Source organism: Folsomia candida, unplaced genomic scaffold (assembly GCF_002217175.1).
Source record: "Folsomia candida strain VU population unplaced genomic scaffold, ASM221717v1 Fcan01_Sc006, whole genome shotgun sequence".
Lineage (NCBI taxonomy): Eukaryota > Metazoa > Arthropoda > Collembola > Entomobryomorpha > Isotomidae > Folsomia > Folsomia candida.
The window spans coordinates 5,719,743-5,741,101 of record NW_019091198.1 but is presented as its reverse complement, the minus strand read 5'-3'; the positions used below and the strand labels follow the sequence as shown (position 1 = coordinate 5,741,101).

Here is a 21,359-nt window from a genome sequence, read left to right as displayed (position 1 = left end):
GGAAAGATAGATTCTCTATTTTCTCTCTGATGGGTCTACAGTTGTTTAGAAAAGATACTCCCGACAAAAAAAGACCTGTCTTTTGACTTTGAAAACATTTTTCTCCTCGCAGCTTAGTCTGCATTTTTTCCAGAGTTATTACTTGTACCCGTCATCCATGTCTAATGTCAGCACCATTATTCTTGTCAACAGAGATCTATAAGGTAAAAACAACTCCTCTTGTGGTTTTTTGAGTTATCGATGAAAATAATATTGATTTCCTGCTAATCGAACACAGATTCTTGAGATTGTTTGTTTATTTTTACGAATTTCACAAAATCTGATTTCCAAGTTTCGGCATGGAAAAAACTTGTAACTTGAACAGATATACGCACTATAAAAACTATGTAACGCTTATGTCTGAATCTGAATACGTAGCAACAATACACTTCTTGTGCAATAATTACCCTGCAGATTAGATATGGCGAGACGTACACGAGCCTGGAATGTGTAGCGAGAATGTTTTGGAAAATTTATCTAAAAGTTAAGTTCTGTTCTGGAGTGATGCTGCAACAACAGTGGGATTATGGTCCAAATTTTTCTGCACGTTTAGTCTACTTTATACTCTACTCTACTTGACTTTCCTGTAACGTCAAGTGATTTGCCTCGAATTGAGTGCAATTTTCTTTTTTATAACAAAACGGGTAACAAGATTTCTGAGCGAAATGGTATGCCGTCGTAGGAGATGAAGTTGAACTTATTTTATCCCACACATGACGGAAACATACGTAATACGGATGTGTAGGCATGCCGTACGTATGTATACCTAGGGCAAAAAGCGTGAAAACATATGTTGTTCCCTGTTAAGAAAATGCAATCAGGGATTTTATTCTTCTAAGGGAAATATTCATGGGACGAAAGTCGTTTTCGGGAGATGCTCTTTTTCTAATATAACAAAAGTAATCAACTCCCTTTCCCTCTGCACTCCATTACTCTTATCATTACCCGGAACTCGAAGGAGGAATAGTAAGAAGGACGACGACGACGACACTCAACAACCTCAGCACTCAGTCGTCAGTATTAACAGCAGTGGTGTCGTCTTCAAAGAAGAAGAAGAAGACGAGAAAGGAGGAGGAAGAAGAGAGGAACTAAAACTATTCATTTCCACCGAGCAGCTAATGCTCAACTTTGTCACCTGGCTATCAAATATGACAAATTATTAATTCACCTCCCCCAACAACTTTGTTAATTAGTTTTGCACCAAAAAGGCTCCCAATAGTATCAACAAAATGCGGATGTTCGTATACTACTCATCAACTTAACCAACCTCGATTTGCATGAACATTAAACACCCGCAATATTGGCCTATATATATATTCCTCTAGGTACTAATAGTACGGATACATATACATATTCTCCCAGTAGGAGTTAGTTATTGTAGGCCCAGGCCGCCCTGGCAGGGAGATGCCGCGCACAAACGACGACGATCCTTCGCCCTACAAGAGGAGAAAAGACGCTCCTCTCTCAGAGTTAGTACCCAGCAGGGAAGATTAAATCACTGGTTTTAGTACCACCTCCACTTAACAGTCAGGGTGAGTTTGAAACATTGCGAGCACAACTACGTGGATGGATCAACATAAAGAAAGTTAAAGAGCAGACTCGAAGGTGAGTAATTAGGTAAATCTGTAGCCATTCCTGGGAGACACACATACACACCCAGCCCAACACACACGTACATAAATACACTGGAGCATGAGAGACGACTAAAGGAGAAAACACGGCCATTTAAAAGGAGAACATCTATAAACGACCAGGAGCTATTTCCCGGAAATGAGATGAGACTTTACCTCCTTCATGCGTACCTACGTACAAACACGACGGGAGGGTGGTTTCATGCCGATATGAGAGAGCAACGATTCCTGGCTGCGAGTGATGGTCTGAAGATTTGATAATGCAAGTGCCAGTCTACATTTATATGTACAAGGAACAAATATCATTTGATTCGAGAAATTCTCATTGGAATCTCTGGAAATGGATGAGAACAACAACATTACTCGTGCATAGACATGTACATATTGCTTGTTGTGTGGCGAGAAGACGAGCAGACAGGGAGGCAGACATGGAGCGAGGGGCGGCCAAAGGTCATACCGACCATAAAGGAGGGAATGAAGTGCCGCCTTAAATGTGAGTCATTAAAGGAGAAAGCTGGGGGAAAGTTTCCAGCTAAACAAGTGAAATTGAAATGGCTGATTACATGAGATTCTGGATTTTTATAGTGATTAGCTCCATGCATACAAATTAACGTGTTACACTTCCAATAAAATAATCGACTTTCAGATCAAATGCACTTTCCTCCCATTAAACCTGCTCAGATTTTACGAACCCACACAACCCACGGTGTACAGACAGACATGCAAAGGCTGTTTTGGAGAGAGAAAGAGAGAGGGGAAAGTCGCTCTCAAATACTCCTTCTCTGTGCACCAACATTATTATCAGCAAGAGAGAGAGAGAGACGCAATATAAAGTCTATTGCTTTTCCCCCACCTTCCAAAAAGTATCATTTAAAACAATCCTCCAAGTTTAACCAAATCCGGTTGAAATCACAAACTAATTTGAGTATTACGCTCGAGAAGTTCTTGTAAAAATAAGATTATATGGGATTAAGAATACTTTATAATATTACAGACTAATGTACTACCCGTGCTAGATGTACTCAGAAATCCTGTTTAATTAACTAAGTCGTGGTTATTAAACATATTGTTTTTTTTCAGGGGGTGAAAAATTTTCACTGAAAATACATAACATGAGATAGCAGGAGGAGGAGGAGGTGGAGACTAAAATAATTATTGGTTGCCACTTGCCACCAACACCACCATCACTTTACCAAAGCTAAAGTGAGTCTATATAACTATTATGACGACCCACGAAATAGTAACATTTTATTTTCCTTCGAGTTTAAACTCGCACTGCTGCAGATTGTGAGGCAGTAAAAGGTTCGAGTCCAAAGGAAAAGCAGTGAAGGCCACATAAAACGGTGAAGTTTGAAGTATTGATGCTGCAAATAAAATAAATTCAAACTCCATAACGTCGTTTTCTGAACAGATCTCATAACCAATTTTATGCTTTTTTTTCCTAGCACCACAAAGTTTTACGATTTGGATATTCTCTGAGATAAAGCGTGAAAGGCGGGCACCACATACCTTTCCACTTTCCTCTGTCTCTCTCTCCCAGGGCATACACAAGCATATGTAGTAAATAGGATTTAATAGCTTAGCCGAGTGCAGATAGCCTCACCATAATGAAGTGATCAAAGTTATTAGCAATTTCATGCAATGAGAAATTTTAAGATTTCAGACGTGAACCCAGCATCGCAGAGATACAACTGCACACACAGCCTCGGAGCCCCCTCTTTTCAGCCCGTATATAAATGTTGCTGTTGTGAACGTGTTGGGGAGGACGAGGAGGACGAGAATAAGAAGAGGAGCGAAGAGGCAGGAGAAGGGGGACAGAACAGAATAGTGTAATTTTCTTGAAGGAAGTTTTGGAGCAGGGGCAATTTTAATAGGGTAATAAATTCCCTGGCATGATAAGATCCATTTGATATCAAAAACAGACTCCTCCAGGCTTCCTCCTCATAATAATCACCATCATCACCATCCAATCCCAGGCTACCCGATATCTGATCCTCCAACTCCTTCCACGTCCCACGTCCTGTTTCACAATCAATTCCATAATTTGCACTGGATTGGGATCTGACTCCATCTGATCCAGCAGCAGCAGCAGTAGAAGCAGTTTCTCTCTCTCTCTCTCTCGGAACTGGACAGAAACCACACGGAATTTCTCCAGAAGAAGAAGGAGAAGGAATTCTAGTTTTGTATAACTGGCATGGATAACTTGCGATAGAAAGTTGTTCGAAACTGGGGGCAATCGCTATGTAGTAGATACAATGTGTGTGCTTGTGTAGCTTGGACCCTGGCACAAAATATACAAACTGCTTGTATGGTTCCTCGATAAAATTGAAAAGGGACGACTCCTTGGTCCATAGATAAGACGGATATGGATGAGAATTTTTCCTCGCTGTGTGGCCCCTTCAACTTTATCTTTACTATTTTGTACAAATTTCATGCCAAAGTCTGTCTGGATTATATGCTATGCATTAATATATCTATACGGATCTGGTGGGCTGCACAAGTCGTACAAGTTCAGATGAGGGAGGACGATGTTACCCTACATATTTGGATATTGAGTGGGGATCATTCCGTCTTCGACAAAGAAAGAAAGTTGATCCAATCATTTATTCGCCATCACACTTTTCATTTCACAATTCCATGTCTACAAAAATCCGGACAAAGAGGGAGAAAGAAAGAAAGTGATTACAACAAGAGAATCAATTTGGGCGAGGAGGTGCTCGAATGGTTTGGATATGATGATGGTCGTAGAGTAGAAACAGGTTGATTTGATCCTCGGCCGACACGAATTTGTCATTTGTCCCTGGCTCAAGGAGCAATGCAAATGAGCACGACGGGCTTAAATATGTTCTCTTCTAATGAGCTTTCCGTGTCAGGACTGTCTGGAGTGGCTCAAAAGCCCTCTTAACATTAGTTAGTAGAAGTAGCATCCAAATCCGAAGGAAGAGGAAAAACCAGGGTCGTTATGAACCAACACCACCCGATGATGAGTCCTCTTCTTCCTCCTCGCCTTACATCCTCCTCCTCCTCATAGTCGTCCCCAAAGGTCCTCTGGGAATATGTGGGCATTATGTCGACAAACCCACTCATTTTGTACAAAGAGTTGCAAAAGAAATGAAAAATTTCATTTGAAAAGTATGTTCATGAATAATTTCCAGATCTCAACCTGTAATAGCAGAACCGTGGTCAACCACTCGTGAGTGAATTGGATTACTCTTTTTATAATTCATTCCGCCCTATGCAATCTGAGGCATTTAGCCAGATATGATTATCCACTGCGGACTAGATGAGTATTAGATCATCCAATCCGCCTACTGCAAATTATGAGAGACTGACTAAACATACTCCTCCTGCTATGTGCATAGTCGTCTGGGTATCTGAACCTGTGTAGTAAGATTGAGGGAGGGGAAGGTCAATATTTTGCATAACTGGATTCGGGTAAGCATAAGCAGACAGGTGCTGTCCAATTTATTTCTGGCCTTAATGGACAATTCCAGGGTCGAGTCAAGGCAAGATCATATATATTTTATATTTATTTTCGAAACTTTTGTCCATTCCTTTCCCTTTGATAATTTAGATAATGATGATGACGAAGGCATAGTCGCAATGATTCATGAAACCAGGACGTGGATCAAGGCAGAAGAAGAGTGAAAGTCTCACTTTTCTCTGCAGCTACATGGACACAAGAGACATGCATAACAAACTTGTAAAACCAAACGACTTACAATCTTGAGATGGGCACTTTTTTAATCCGATTTCTGGAATTGTAAAATTTCCACGAATTTTCCTCCAAAATTTATGCTTCCGGTGAGACTGGACCCAATAACTAGGTATTAATTTCCTTAACAAGTCCAACAAGGGGCGAAGGTAGACTACTGTACAACTCGTACTGGTATAACTATTATATACAGTTGCATGACTTTGTACACATAAATTTCACATTTTTATAAATTTCATCAAGTCAAGAATATTCAATTGTATCTACAATAGTACAATTCTCATAAGGGCGAAAAACTAAAACAATAATGTCATTCTCCGCTTTCTTTTCTGCTTTCACTTCAAATTGTCACCACAACTGAATCAACCAACAACCCACAAAACCAACGCAAACAACAAACTGTACAATGATACTGGTACAATTTAAATTACTAACGTTTTTCCGGTTTGATCACAAAACAGCATTTTGTCGCACAATGAGCTAGGTCTCAAAGACTGATGATGGAGATTCTCTTGATTCTGTCTGACAGTCGTAAGGTTGGTAGCTTTTTTTGGTCTACATCACAATTCTTCCACCTTTCCCAAAGTGCCACCAGTCAGGAGGAGACGAGAAGCCCGACTGAGCCCTGTACTCGATTTCTCCAACACTTTTCTCCCACTCAAACCAGGCTGAGAATAACCTGTTCCTTCAGCCAGCGTTCCGCCACGTTCGCCAGCAGTTGGAAGACCAGGACAGGAGGACAGATGCAGGGGCGAGATGTGAGTTGATGATTCCTTCTCCACACACACATCGCATCGTGGTCCAAGTCTGATTTATAGCACATGAACAAGTGACTTTCTCCTCCTCGTCGAATATCGTTTTGCGATACTCGTGTCCCACTGCAAAAGTAGTCTTATCTATTAATTTACTCGTTCTTTGCTGTCCTTAAGTAGAGGTGAGGGATGTAAACGGGATGTGCAAGTGATAAAAATGCATGTGAAATGGTAGTATTTATTTATGTACTTATGAAAATGGGGTATTCCGAGTAAGGCGACTAGCCCTTATACTATTGACTCGTAATTATAGGCTAAAGCGTAGTATGTGCCCATTTTGAACTAGTGGCAATGTTTTATTCTTTATTAATGGTCTCCTGAGTAATACTGAGTCAGTGTGGGTCAAAAATAGAAATCCTTGGATTCTCTACCCCTCATTATTTAGTATCTGAGGTATATAAGGATTACTCCAAATGAGTATGAGATAGACATATCCGTTTATCATCATCATCATTTTAGGTAAATTTCACTCCCATCCCCAACCAAGGTCAGATTCTCGGAGAAAAATAACCCGACCTTCTACAGGACCAAGAGATTTATTATCGGGGAAATACTTTGGAAAGTAATAAAAAAGTGACCACCAGTCCATCAATCCTTCCTTTCACTCTCATTGAAACCCCTCCATTTTGGGATTCATTTAACTCTTCATATTATTGATCTTACCAAATGGATATACTTTTACACACGACTTATATTCTGCCGTACAAGGCTTGAGTTTGGCAGTAAGAAGTTTTTGAAATTACACGTTTTTTCGCTTTGTCAAATACTCTGGTGTATGTACACTGTAGAGTCTACACTGTAGACCAACGTCATAATATGTGTGTGTAAGGGAACCGTTTTATTTCATGTTACTCCAAAGTCAACCAAGTACAGATTGTTTAAATGAGGTAATAAACTGAACCACATTTTTCCAACGCGTGAGTTGAGGCAATAAGTTGAGTTTAAGTTTTAGTGCAGATGGGATGACCTTCCGCATTTCAATTCGGGATAAAATAATATTCCTTGTGAATTTTCGACCACGCAGCAGCAGGCAGGAGCGAAAGTAAGTTTGATGATTCAACGAGACTTATTTTATCAGTGGACATTTGGAAATGTAACTCGATGTGTACGTAATACTTTAACCCTTTACCGACTGACCAGGTGAAGACGAATCTCTTACTTTTGGTGGTGGTGGGGAAAGCAGGAGCAACTCCAATCAATTTCCATCAGTTGGTTTATGATGACCAACATACTTTGTACACGAATCTCATACAGTTTTAATAAAGGATGTTTCAGCCACTTTATTTATTGCCCACTTGGGCCCAAATATCAAATTCAACTCCTTTGCCCTCCTCATCCTCCGTCAGGCAGATATTGAAGAAGGTGTGCTTTGTGTCCAAACTTTCTCCTTGGAGAGAAATGCGCTATATGTGCTACATCCGTTCGAGTCGTTTTGGGCCAACTCGTGGTGGTTTTAGGGATTTATCTCTTCCTAATTTTCTTTACATTATTCCAACCCTGCAGAGACTTGGGAGTAGTATTTATTATATTGATGGCAATCTATATGAGGTTCTCATGTTCGAGGTTGTAGTTACATAAAAATAGGAAAAAATAATCATCAGTATTTCTGTAAAAACAGGCACCCATCCATACACACGTATTTATTTATCTTTGGGTACACTTTCATACAATTTACAACACATTATCAACAACAACAATCACTTATTCAAAAAATATAGTTTTGCAAAAATATGCATTCTGGCATTTTAAGATATTAAGTTATAACTGTCTAAATTAACGACCATAACCCCCTTGGCTACTAGATCCCCCTGAGTACCCCCCTTGGCCACCACCTGATGACCCTCCTGAATATCCCCCTTGACCTCCCGACGACCCTCCTGAATATCCCCCTTGACCTCCCGACGACCCTCCTGAATATCCTCCTTGACCACCCGAGGATCCTCCTGAATATCCCCCTTGACCTCCTGACGATCCACCTGAATAACCCCCTTGACCTCCTCCTGAGGATCCTCCTGAATAACCCCCTTGACCTCCTCCTGAATAACCCCCTTGACCTCCAGACGATCCACCTGAATATCCACCTTGACCTCCTCCTGACGATCCTCCCGAGTAGCCCCCTTGACCTCCTGACGATCCCCCTGAGTACCCTCCTTGGCTACCACCTGATGACCCTCCTGAATATCCACCTTGACCTCCTGCCGAACCGCCCGAGTATCCTCCTTGACCGCCCGACGATCCACCGGAATAGCCCCCTTGACCTCCTGACGATCCTCCTGAATAACCACCGGACGAACCGCCTGAGTATCCCCCTTGCCCACCACCTGATGACCCTTTACCACCTGACGATCCTCCTGAATATCCCCCTTGGCCACCACCGGATGGCCCACCTGAATAACCCCCTTGACCACCCGAGGATCCTCCTGAATATCCCCCTTGACCACCTGACGACCCGCCCGAGTATCCACCTTGACCACCTCCTGACGAGCCTCCTGAGTATCCCCCTTGACCACCGGACGATCCTCCTGAATAGCCCCCTTGACCTCCCGACGATCCACCGGAATAACCGCCTTCATTTCCACCTTTCTGAGGGCTTCCATAACTTTGTGAAGGCCCTGAAGGTGCATTATAGCCGCCTGCAATTTTTAACATTAATAAACTAAATACCCAAGTTGAGTTACACCATATTCTACCTGAGCCTGAAGATTGCTGAGGGGCACCATAACTTTGTCCACCACCCGATTCAGGTAATGTTCGGTATCCAGGTTGTTCACCAGAAGGAGAACCTAAAGTTGAAATTACTTGTTATATCGCAGGTAATTATTATAATTTCTGATTATTTGCAATTCCCATAAGACTGACTAGGAGCAGCTGGTGAACCGTAAGAAGATTGTGGCGCAGATGGTGCCGGAGATCCGTAAGAAGATTGTGGCGCAGCTGGAGCGGGCGATCCATAAGACGATTGTGGCGCAGCTGGTGATCCGTAAGAAGATTGTGGCGCTGCTGGAGACCCATAGGATGATTGTGGCACAGCTGGTGCGGGAGATCCATAAGAAGATTGTGGCGCCGCTGGAGCGGGCGACCCATAAGAAGATGATGGCGCAGATGGTGCAGGAGATCCATAAGAAGATTGTGGCGCGGCTGGCGATCCGTACGAAGATTGTGGCGCTGGAGACCCATAAGATGATTGTGGCGCAGCTGGTGACCCATAAGATGATTGTGGCGCAGCTGGTGACCCATAAGATGATTGTGGCGCAGCTGGTGACCCATAAGATGATTGTGGCGCAGCTGGTGATCCGTACGAAGACTGTGGCGCCGCTGGCGATCCATAAGAAGATTGTGGCGCTGCTGGAGCGGGCGACCCATAAGAAGATGATGGCGCAGATGGTGCAGGAGATCCATAAGAAGATTGTGGCGCGGCTGGCGATCCGTAAGAAGATTGGGGCGCAGGAGCTGAATATCCCCCTGAACTTGGGCCTACAATATTGAATGTTAACTAACTGGTAACATTTTTCATTGACATTCGCTTATCGCTTTTGATGGACTCACCAGATGGACTACCGTACTCTTGGGCCGGAGGTGATCCATATGAGCTTTGTGGGGCTGGAGCAGAATACCCTGGAATTCATATATTTAAATTTTAGACTATCTTTGATTACTTGCATTTTGACCATCAAAATTATTTTTAACTGAATGCACGATTTCCATTTTTTAATTAAAAAGTGCGCTAGTTTTACAAGCATTACCTTTAAGAATTTAGATGCGATTAGAAAATCTTAAAAATATGATATTTAGTATGTCACTCCAATCGAATATTTTTTCATTTTAAGATTAATTAAAAGTTCATACTTTGACGCGACTGCGTTAAAATTCGAAAAGTTAAAGGGTTATGAAAACCAGCGTGTTTGGTCGTCAATTGTTTTAAACTTCGCCAAGGTCAAAACGTGAACATTACGGAAAACGTATAACCCATCTGCTTGTTTTTTGGCGTGAATAATTAAAATTTATCCTGTCAAAAAGTCAAAATACGAGGAGATCACTTCTCACATACGCATTAGGCAGCGGTGCCCGAGTTATTAAGAAAATCTTATGCACATCAGAACCTTTATTTTGGGAAAGTCAGTGCAAGCAGGGAGATGAAGGTAGTGTCAATCTAATCAGTTGGAAGTCGACGGAAATTGTACATTAAGATAGTGAATAATACCTTGAGCACCACCGCTCTTTCCAGATCCTCCTCCCGACGAATAGCCTCCTTTACTTCCACCACCGGATCCTCCACCACCAGAGTATCCCCCACTTGATCCACCAGAATAACCCCCACTTGGCTGTGATCCGCCAGAGTACCCCCCACTTGGTCCACTTGGTCCTCCAAAGGACGAACTTCCAGACGATGATGAATACGAGTCTAACATTCACAATAAGCGGTTTCGAGTTTCGCTTATAATTCTTCTAATGCAAGCAATTACCGGAAGGAGCTCCATAATTATTTGATGGTGGGGCCGATGGTGCGCCATACTGGGAGGATCCTTTAGATGACCCCCCGCCGCCTCCTGAATAACCTCCGGATGACCCGCCGCCACCACCAGAGTACCCACCGGTTGACCCGCCACCACCACCAGAATACCCACCGGTTGACCCGCCACCTCCACCAGAATACCCACCGGTTGACCCGCCACCTCCACCAGAATACCCACCGGTTGACCCGCCACCACCACCAGAATACCCTCCAGATGACCCGCCGCCGCCTCCTGAATACCCTCCAGATGATCCGCCACCACCACCAGAGTACCCACCGGTTGACCCGCCGCCGCCGCCGCCAGAGTATCCACCGGATGACCCACCGCCGCCACCAGAGTACCCACCGGATGCGGGTGCTCCTTCAAAGAAAATTTATTGGGTTACATACATGTGCGACGTGATAAAGGTTACTGCACTATGCAATTCACCATATCCCTGAGAAGCTTTCCCTGATGGGGCCCCTGTAGTCAATATTCAATCAGTAAGTTTTGATTACAAGATTATTAATATTTGTTGAGCATAAAAAACTACGAGTATTTACCGTATTGAGATGAAGAACCACCAGACGAATATCCTCCTATTGCACCACCTAAAATACCATCATTGCCAACTTCATTCAATCACTCTCACTCTCTTCCGGCTTTCCCTTTCACAAGTGTACGTCCAATGACACGCTTAATCACAGGGAGTGAAAACTAAATTTGCATACGTCCCATTTCTTTTCATTCAAATATTTTAAAAAATCTCAGTACACAAAGTACTCCAGCAAATAACAACGAAAAATTAACCAGGGTATAACATATTTAAATAGCTTTGATTGTATGAAAATGAATGACAACAAACAGTTACATGCAAGCCGATATATACCTCCGGAAAGTCCTCCTTTTCCACCACTACCACCGCCACCATAACCACCGGAGGATCCCCCTGCAAAAATTTGTAAGACAATGTCACATTGAATTATGAATGTTTTGTGAACAAAGAGGTCCACTTGTAAAATACGCGTCAGAGGTCCGTTAGAGGTTATGGGGCTTGTGAAGTTTTCAGTTAGTACGGGTTGGTGAGTCAAGCAAGGTCATGTTGTGAGAACCTGATGCCACTGGAGTGATTACGATGTAACCGGATGATCCAACCTGTCCACCATCGCCTTTTCCGCCACCACCGCCGCCGCCGCCCCAACCGCCCCAACCGCCCCCACCTCCTCCACCCTTGCTACTTCCCCCCTTTCCGCCTCCTCCTCCTCCTCCCTTCCCGAATCCACTGAATAGCGAAGTCAGTTTTCCAAGTCCACCTTTACCACCTCCTTCGCTCATGTAAATGTATATAAAGTTCCAATGTCAGTTTTTCGGCGTCACTCGGTCAATCGTAGCATTTTTTTCAGAGGGTAGCTTGTGTTTCGGGGAGATTTTTAAGGAATTTTTTTGTATATGACATTGAATTTAAAAAAAATCTTTGTATTTTGCATACTGGGAACGTAGATAAAATGAATCAATAGTTACTGACCTCCTCCTCCTCCCCCACCGCCTCCGCCCCACCCACCACCACCACCACCTCCTGAGGATCCTCTTTTATTTCGATTTAAAGCGGTGGACGAACCAACCAGGAATAGCAACACTGTGACCTGACAAAAATATAATGCAAACATGGTGTTATGAATTATTATTATTTTTAACACTTGTTCACAGTTTAATGCAAGCACAGAGAGAAACGTTCTCAAATAAAAATACTTTAGATCCGATTTTTAGAATTAAATGTGATCACGTCCGATCTCGTTTTTTTTTATTCATGTACCTTAAGAATTATCACCATGATTGTTGTGGTGATGTAATAACAGTGAAACAGGGAGTCGTTGTAGTGTATCGTCGACTTGAAGACGGTTACTGTGACGTGATGTGACCATGCTGAGTATTTATAGCCCTTTCGATTATCCTTTCGATTGACTCACTTTTAAAAAAACTCTCAGCTAGAGACGCTACTTGTGGCACTGGTGTAGGAATGGGTGTCGCTGAGGCCCATCCTATTTATCATCATCATCTCGACAAACGGCTTCTGTGTGTGCGGTGGTTGCTAACTAAACTCATTACTGGCTTGGTTTTGGTGTCCCAGACGTTAGACGTAGAATTTGACATCAATGCCTCAATTAAGTGTGCAACCGAACAACGACATTGACACCTTTCAGTTTCAATTTGATAACCCTTGTTAAATCCCGCTAGAAGAAAAATCAATAATTCGTCCGTCAAAATTCCACATTCGAGTCAAACAAATAATCTTCCACTCTAAAACTAAATGAGGAGAACCACAAAATTATGTATTACTTATTGTTATCGTTGCTATTGCAATGTTACGCTTGCATTCAGGCATTATTAAGTCAATCAATTGTCAAGTCACCATCAGCCCTTAATCATCCTCCTCCTCTGTGGGTCGCTATCTTGTGGGCAAGTTCCATGAAAGAAATTTAATTAACCATCCAGTAGCCTCCATGGGGAGCCTTTATTTCATCATTTTAAATATATATGTATTAATTAATGTGGCGCTTGGTTGACAGAATTTCTCAATCGTTGTTTGCAAAATCTGTGGTCATTGAGTGTATAGCATGACGATGGCTTGATCTCAAGTGCAAATTCATTTCGTTTGATCTTCAACTCTTGTAACCTAAGGGTTTTTTCTAGAAAAATAGGTTACGCAATTACTTTGCCTTACCAAAGTATATTTTTCGGTAGAGTTTGTTATCAAAATGTATATACTCGATAGCTTTTCATCTCCATGTAATTAAAATTATGTGCATAATTAGAGTAATTCAACGTGACTAATTATTGCATCCCAAATAATCAAAGAGTTCTCATTATTTCCAGAATTCAATTCTAAGTAACTGTGTAAGTTGCAGACTTTGTTTTCATTACCATTGTCAATTTTTGTCACAGAGAAACCGACATAAGAGTAGTAACGAATGATGAGATTTCGCACTGCATACTATGCAAAAGACAAATTCTAGAATTATATTCTGTGCAAATCTGAGTCATTTTAGTCCATTTAATTACGTCGCAGCGTAGTACACGCACAATTGCAAAGTCAATTGTTAGCATGATGTATTATATAATGAGAAAAAGATGCTTTGTGTGGTGGTGCCACAAACAGAGAAAGATTTTGACAATGGAACGCTTGAGTGGCCGCAGCCTCAAAACTAAAGAACTAAATACTTACAAGAATTAGTTAGTAGGTTGGCAAAACTGAAGATGTTTCCTCATCTCTGAGGTAAACACCACGAGGTTCTATTGTTATTTCTCGTCAGGGAGCCTAAGGGAGCATGGTTGACGGAGGACGCAGATATTATTCTAGTAATTGCGGTATCACACTGATTAACTTTTTTTTTTACTGCGTGCGAATCTCAAGAATATGTTCTGCTCGCACTACGTTAATTAGCACTATGTGCGTCGACTACGGATTTTACTAAACATTTTGTAAGAAAAGAGATTGGAGAACCTTCTCAAGAATTGCGTTGCGTTGCGACTCGTACGTATGGACGTACATATGAGGTCACGAGAATGATCGATTTTGACGCGAAACTAATTTATGCTAATTTTGTGACATCTAATTTTTTCACTAATTTGCCTCAAGTTCAAGTCAAGGAGATTCAAGGAGATATGGTCGTGTAATGTCCGTAAATGAGTCGAAATATAAAAAATAAATCTCGGGGTCCTTAAAACTTTGTATTTGTAAAGTTGGCGTACTTATATTACAGACTGAGGAGTTAACATGTAGGAAACAGCCCATTTGTCACTTGTCATATACTGCTGAAACTACCAATAAAACAACGAGTATGTACCAAGGATGCTCTGCACACACTCGTGGAATAGGTCACTGTTCTTCTTTCTCATGTGAAATGTTCTTGTCCTGAGTGGTATCGTCATCATGATCGCATCATCGCAGCCAAAATGAATAAAAGTCCTGGTTGTCAAGCAATCAGTATTATACGATCAAACGGTTGGCTAAACAGGAGATGACGACGAGATTGAGTAATTCAATTAAGACCTTAGACAAAGACTCTTTTAATTTGAGTTTAATTAGATTAAAACTACAGAGTTTTGTGACTGTTTGATATAGCAGCCACGTAATCACTTCCTCCAAATCTCTTCCTTCTCACTTCCTCCTTTCCTTCTTCATTCAACGATTGTATCAATTTGCAAATAAAGTGAAATGCTTTCATGTCGAGCACCTACTTTTAATCACATCAAACAGAAACTCTCTGCATCCGAAACTGCAACCGAAGCCAAATGTATAATGCAACGATCGCATGTTGAAATCCATAATTCTGACAATAAGGGTTCAGTGTGTGAATTAAATAGTTGCCCTATTTATTACTGCCTCTGCTGCTTCTACCTCATTTTTGTGTATGTACTTTCCCCATTTCGTCATTTCGGATCATTGAATTTTTCATTTTCACTTTTATTTGTGTATTGACTCTGCACATTTATTTGTATGTACAGCTTTTTGTTAGTAAAAAGTCCTTGGTTTGTATACTTGGGTAAATATTTAGATGGATTTGAATGCTCAACGTGAAGATTACTAGTTTGGATTTGTTTGAAATTGTCCTTTGTTTGCATTATTGACAACAAGTCATCTTTTTGACCTTTGTCAAGTAATGGATATCCAATGTACTTAAGGGATTTTCAAAATAGGTCAGCTTGAAGGATTGCAGTTTTTGGGGTTAACAAATGTTAAGTGAGTATGAGGCAATAAGTAAGTTTTGAGTATTGAACAATTAACATGCAAATTCGATATGAATGTCGGATGCAGCCCTTTGTCCATAAATATCTGCATCGTCACCGAGTTGAATTGTAAATTTGTAACAACGACGGTATATTTATTATGCATTTATGTATGCGGTCGTCGGTGGTGGGTATGTACATTCGTTACGTTCCTCTTAGATATTCAAGCACTTATTTATAAGCAAAGCAGCCTCTTGAATGTGAGGTGAGGTGAGTGTTTGTAATATGCAAATATATTTATATATAGGTATTAAGTAGTGTGAGGTGAGTTATTGTTGGTTTCTGGCCCACAATTGAAAATGAACTTTAATGCAACTTATTAAGTGCAAATCTGCATCACGAGGTTATGGAACATCAAATGAGTTATTGTTGCCTGATTAATATTGCAACATATATTTATGTATAGTAAACCTCATCTCATTGTTACGAAATTCGATACTGTGCAATCATGTCGTGAGTAGACTGAATTGTTAGATTGATGATCGACATTTCCCCTACAATTGAATTTCTTCTTGACTGCAGAAATTATCTTTGGCTACGGATGCACTTTATGATAAATTTCTATTTAAATGCATAGTAGAATGAAATAAAATAGAAGAAATGTACGAAAAAATGCACAATGTTTGAGAGGCACTACATCCCATCGACATGCATAATGGATATATAAATACACCAAACATTATGTATGAACATGCGGAAATTTGTGGTTTATTCAACCCCAACTCATTCAAATCCACTTCAGAGAAAATGTGAAATTTGTCCTGTGAATACTTATCACTTTCCTTGACACCTTGTTATGCCATTTGAGAAATATTATTATTATTAATCTGTTACTTCATTCGTCACCGAATCTCATGTTTCTCTCTCTCTCCATTTAAAGAAAAGAAGACGACGAGAAAAAGCCATATGTCACACTGACTCCCCAGGCAGAAAAATTATGTGGGTTACGTGCGTTTTAGACGTGTACAAAAATTCTCTAAAACACGTTGTAAAGTGAAAATCACGACGCAGTGGGTTATACGCGATAACACCCTCACAATTTCATCGTGTAACCCACGCATATAATTCTGCTACAAATTCATCAGTTACATGCATTCTATGCGTGTATTCCACTCGTTCCACCCCTGCGTTTCCCTAAATTATAATACGATAAGCAAATCCCCCAATAAATACGCAAAATTGTACGCAAAATTTCAAAGTTTTATTTATTTATTCCAAGCTCATTTTTACCATAGGTATACAAAAGAAATTTTGGTTGTTTGGAATTGGTAGAAATACATATTTTACAATAATTTCGTCAAGGCTTACTAATTTAGGCAAACTTAACTTAGATATATCTATTATGACTATCATCAACTCCGAGCTATCTAGTGGATAATATTTTGCTACCTTTCTAGAAACAAAAACTTGACACATTAAACTATCAGAGCTCAAAATTTCGGTCACCTTTACAATTTCTCCCGATGATAACAAAAATACGTTATCACCTTTGTTACAAGTAATTACAATATTAGTTTTAGTATAGATTTTTACATACGCATCATTACGAATTTTAGGCTTAAACTTTGACCGATTTGAAGTCAGAAAATTAAAGCTCTCTTTTTCTGTGACTCTTTTCACTACCTGCTCTAACTCTCGTGTCTTCCCTCTGACCATACGCTTCAATTTCTGAAGGTAATTTTCAAATGGAAATGCAGACACATTATCCAAATTCCCATAGTTTAAACTATCATCTGCTACATGCAACAAACTATGTACATTATAGGACATTGTGGAAATCCCGTACAAATCTCCCATTAAATCGACAAATATTTTTAAAAAAGACCTAGCCTTTTCATTCCATAACGGTAAATGAGATTTGTTGGACAATAGAATAAATGTGGCGGAATGAAGCAGCAGGAAATGCTTATACAGTTTTGTTGAAAGGATTGGTTTCAAAACTACTGGCCCAACGTATAACAAAAATTGCCTAAACTCAGTGGCTTTGTAGCGATGTAAATGTTTCAGACCTCTTGGCTTTCTTGTAAATTCTGAAGGAACAAATTTACTAACAGACACCAAGTTATCTGATAATTTATTCCATTCACGAGATGGAAGTCGATTAGGAAGCGCACCCTTCTCCCATATGTAAAACAGTTTTCTCATCACTCCAAGACATATTAGGTGCATGTAGTCTAATACTACTTGCGAGACTAAGCCTAAATTTAAATCTATTAACGGGGAGTTGCCAATATGATGATCAGAATCTACTTTGTTAATAAAGGAAATGTCTGTCCTTAAATTGGCATTTGAGCCCAAAAATACTATCCTATTCTCCAAATAGTCTCCTTCTTCCTCACAGCGCTCACAACTATGATAACCAGTATGACCTTTTACGGCTTTAACAAAACTTCTAGCTGGCGCGTCAGCAATTACGACACTTATTTTAACAAAATATTGTACCGAATTATATGTAAACCCTACATCTTGCAAAAATTTAACTTCTTCCACAAAATATTTAAAAAACTCGGAAATAGAACTTGGCTTATTTTCGCCCCTAAATAATGAAACAAGACGGGGCTCCCTACTTTTACCCTGATCTAATCGTATCAAAATAGGCCAAAATTGCACACCATTGCTCTCACCAATTGGAATACCATCTGTGCTAACTGAAAGTGTTAACATTTTTTTCTCATTTGTATTAAATTCTGAAACTAATTTTCGAACTAATGGGAAATCGCAATCAATTAGTCCATTTATAATTTCAGATTCTACAATTTTTTGCAAACCAAAATTATATAATTTTCCACCGCCAATTTCAACAATGCTAATAACCCTAGGAGTGGCGAGGAGAGTTTTAGAGCATTTCGGCAGGGGACACGAAACATAGGGAATTAAAATTTGAAGCAGCTCTGATAATGCAGAGTGAGTAATGTTATTTTGGAGACTCCAAATTTTTAACTGTTTTGCTAGGTTAGCCTTTTCTAATTCGTTACTACTAATCAATTCTAAATCTGAGGTTGAATTGCTGGATCCGTCGAATTCTAATCCGTTACTAATACAATTATTTACATAAACTATATCAAAACTTGGCGAGTCTTCATTGTGTGAAAGGCGTGGCGTCATGTTTTGAAGCAGCTCCTGAACCTCCTTTCGAATATCCCTTCTTTGTCGTTGATACATTTTTTCTTTTTCTGCCACCTTCCCCTTTATCCCGAGCGTTCCTGAACCAGTTTTTAATCGTTGTCTCGATCGCATCTACTGTTGTATCACTTGCAATTCTATTCAGCTTGGTTGCATCTATATCAATAACAAATAAAGCTGTGTTCATACTTTCCGAATCTAAATTAATAAATTAATAAATAGTATATTTATGTTACATAATTTACCAATCAATGCTATCTTCAGTTTCAAAACTGAAAATGCCTGTCGCCCAAGCGAGCCTCCCCCACTGTAATTAAACCTTCTTGCAAGTGGTGGTGTAAAAAGTTCGGAGAGTATTCGAGATACGATTTTTTCCGGTTTTCTTCCTCCAAGGCTTGATAAATACTTAACCTAAACAACATAATGAAAATCGATAATTTTAAACAAATGTTTAAGCAAAGATAAATATGTAAATATAAGCATTTAATTTTATCTTACTAAAGATCTCCTGTTTGAATCTGTTTCAATCCACGCCTCCAATTCATCAACGCTTTCTTCGTCATTTAAGGGCAGAACGACCGGTAAATCAATTGTGTTGGTTTCAATTTGGTGTGAGCTTAAACGGGAAAATAACACTCGAATATCTGATTGAATTTCGCTCAATTTTCGAAGAACAACCTCTTCAAAGGATTCTGAAATGAAAATAAAATTATCATGTTGCTCCTAAATAATTATGACTAAAACCCAACCAGTTTCTCGAATGTTTCTGCGGCGATGAATTAAGCCAGATGAGAGTTGGCTTGATTTTGGGGTGGACAAACCAGAAGTAGGAATGAAATTGTCTCCCTCGACCAATGGAGTAAATTGAGAGGATCCAAGAGAGTGATTATCTGGACCAGCGGAAATCAAAGTGCCCCCACTTTCTCCCAACTTTTCCCCGGAACCTTGGGTATACTTTGATGTTGGAAAGGAAGACGTGGAGAAGTTTTGAGCTTCTGAATTGGCACTGTACAGTTCTGTAAACAATAAAATAAGTCATTATGCATGTACTGTATGAAATTAGGAGGTCAAATAAGGAAAATTACGATTAATTAAAAAATCTAATCGAAATCTTTACTTACCTGCTTGAGAGAAAATATTGCAGTCGTTACTTATTTCTAAATTCCTTGATCCATAACTAGTCTCGTTATCTGAGGATAACTCATCATCATTATCGGAAGAGGTGGATTCTTTCGAATGAGTTGACTTATGACGCTTAATTGGGAGAACTGGCTTGGTACTCGAATTTTTTCTCTTCAATACAATGTCCTCGGCATCTGTTGTGTCCAATACCTTGTCGGCGGTCGCGTCCAACTCGAATCTTTTAGCTTCTTTGAGGGAATCTAAATATTCATTGAAACTTGTTACTGGTATGTTATTATTATTTATCTAACGTGTAATTTATCAAAATTGTATTAATGTATTTAAATAAAATAACCCACCTGCAACTTTGTAAAACTTAATTGAATTTGTCGTCCAGTGTTTCTCCGGCTCTGTGCGCCTTTTAATAGAGGCCGAGACAGATGATGGCAATCCTGGTGGCCATAAACAAGTCTTCTTGTCCTGGCTAACCCAACTGGAAGGAACGGCTTGTACGGACTTATCCTCAAGAAACTTAACTACTGAAAACATTGCTGAAGTGCAAAAATTTAATAAGGAGGAGAAGGATGGCTGGAGCAGACCACGTCGTGAAATATAATGTTTAAATATGTGTTGCCAAAGCGGGCTAGGGGCGAGATTTAGTGACACTGCAACTTTTACCCTCGGATTATATACGACTTTTACACTCAATCGAATAGAATGAAATTTTGAGCAGCTAAAAGACGTGGGTTTAGCGAGTGTCCGTCATCCCAAATTTTACATTGAGGCTTGCCCTTGAGTTATATCCGTCTTAAAAATGATGGCTATGATTTTTCTCTTAATGAGGGTATTTACATGCATAATCTGTATAAAATATTTATCAGAAATACACAAGGTTCAGCACCCCACACAAAACCCTCACATACCCAACAAAACCCTAAAAGAATATGCACCGTGATCTACTTGGGTCGAATATGCAGCCCAATGACCAATGCATATCCTTACTTATTTCCTACATTGTCGTCTACATCACTCGTATGGTTAAAAAGTGGTTTATTAAATATATGTGTATGCATTCGTTTTTGGCTTTTCTCTTTACTTAGCGTTTCTTTTTTCCCATTCATGCCTATCAATCATCCGTAAATACCAATTTATTTTTCTCCGATGAGATGAGCCTGAATTGTGCACTTGGTGAATTTTGACAACTTTCCATATAACCTGAACTTTCTTGTAAATCTCTCATTGTTAGTTCAGCTTATTATTATTATGATGTGCATAGTCAAAGATTGACAAATACGTGTCGTGTAAGTGCATTTTTCTTACTTGTACTTTCGTTGCATTCAAAATCTCATGTTGCTCATTGAGCCATGAATAGATTGATCAATTGATTGCTAATTACTCGCTTCAATCTAGTAATAATTTCACATTCACTTTTCTCGAGTGAGCTAAAAGAAGATGCATCAGCCAAAAAAATCCACCTGTGTGCACTTGTGTCCTGCTTCTTATTATCTGATAAATAAGAGTTCTCTGCATGAATACTCGTGTCGTGTTGATATTAACATTGAGATTGGTCGGATGTCGTCTCAATAACACCCTCTAAATAAATAATGCACGACTTTTATTAGTAACCCACCGTGTA

The 21,359-nt window shown here is 40.0% G+C and overlaps 2 protein-coding genes and 1 long non-coding RNA gene across 3 annotated transcripts; all 3 read right to left on the bottom strand.

Moving 5' to 3' along the window:
• Window positions 1–7,800: 7,800 nt before the first annotated feature.
• Window positions 7,801–12,025, bottom strand: LOC110850983 (loricrin). The gene is made up of 10 exons (XM_022098599.1): window positions 11,803–12,025; window positions 11,580–11,639; window positions 11,254–11,301; window positions 11,141–11,173; window positions 10,661–11,071; window positions 10,399–10,599; window positions 9,744–9,812; window positions 9,057–9,671; window positions 8,888–8,980; window positions 7,801–8,830 (listed from the first exon to the last, which is right to left on the bottom strand). The coding sequence occupies exons 1-10, from the start codon at window positions 12,023–12,025 to the stop codon at window positions 7,971–7,973; spliced, it is 2,613 nt and encodes an 870-aa protein (XP_021954291.1). The 3' UTR covers window positions 7,801–7,970.
• A 263-nt stretch (window positions 12,026–12,288) lies between these two features.
• On the bottom strand, window positions 12,289–12,635 carry LOC118436038. Its single transcript, XR_004835150.1, has 2 exons — window positions 12,504–12,635; window positions 12,289–12,333 (listed from the first exon to the last, which is right to left on the bottom strand). It is a non-coding gene; the product is annotated as an uncharacterized LOC118436038 (long non-coding RNA).
• A 4,023-nt stretch (window positions 12,636–16,658) lies between these two features.
• Window positions 16,659–20,272, bottom strand: LOC118436014. The gene is made up of 6 exons (XM_035852753.1): window positions 20,213–20,272; window positions 19,723–20,029; window positions 19,351–19,617; window positions 19,100–19,293; window positions 18,847–19,012; window positions 16,659–18,757 (listed from the first exon to the last, which is right to left on the bottom strand). The coding sequence occupies exons 1-6, from the start codon at window positions 20,270–20,272 to the stop codon at window positions 18,558–18,560; spliced, it is 1,194 nt and encodes a 397-aa protein (XP_035708646.1). The 3' UTR covers window positions 16,659–18,557.
• Window positions 20,273–21,359: the final 1,087 nt, after the last annotated feature.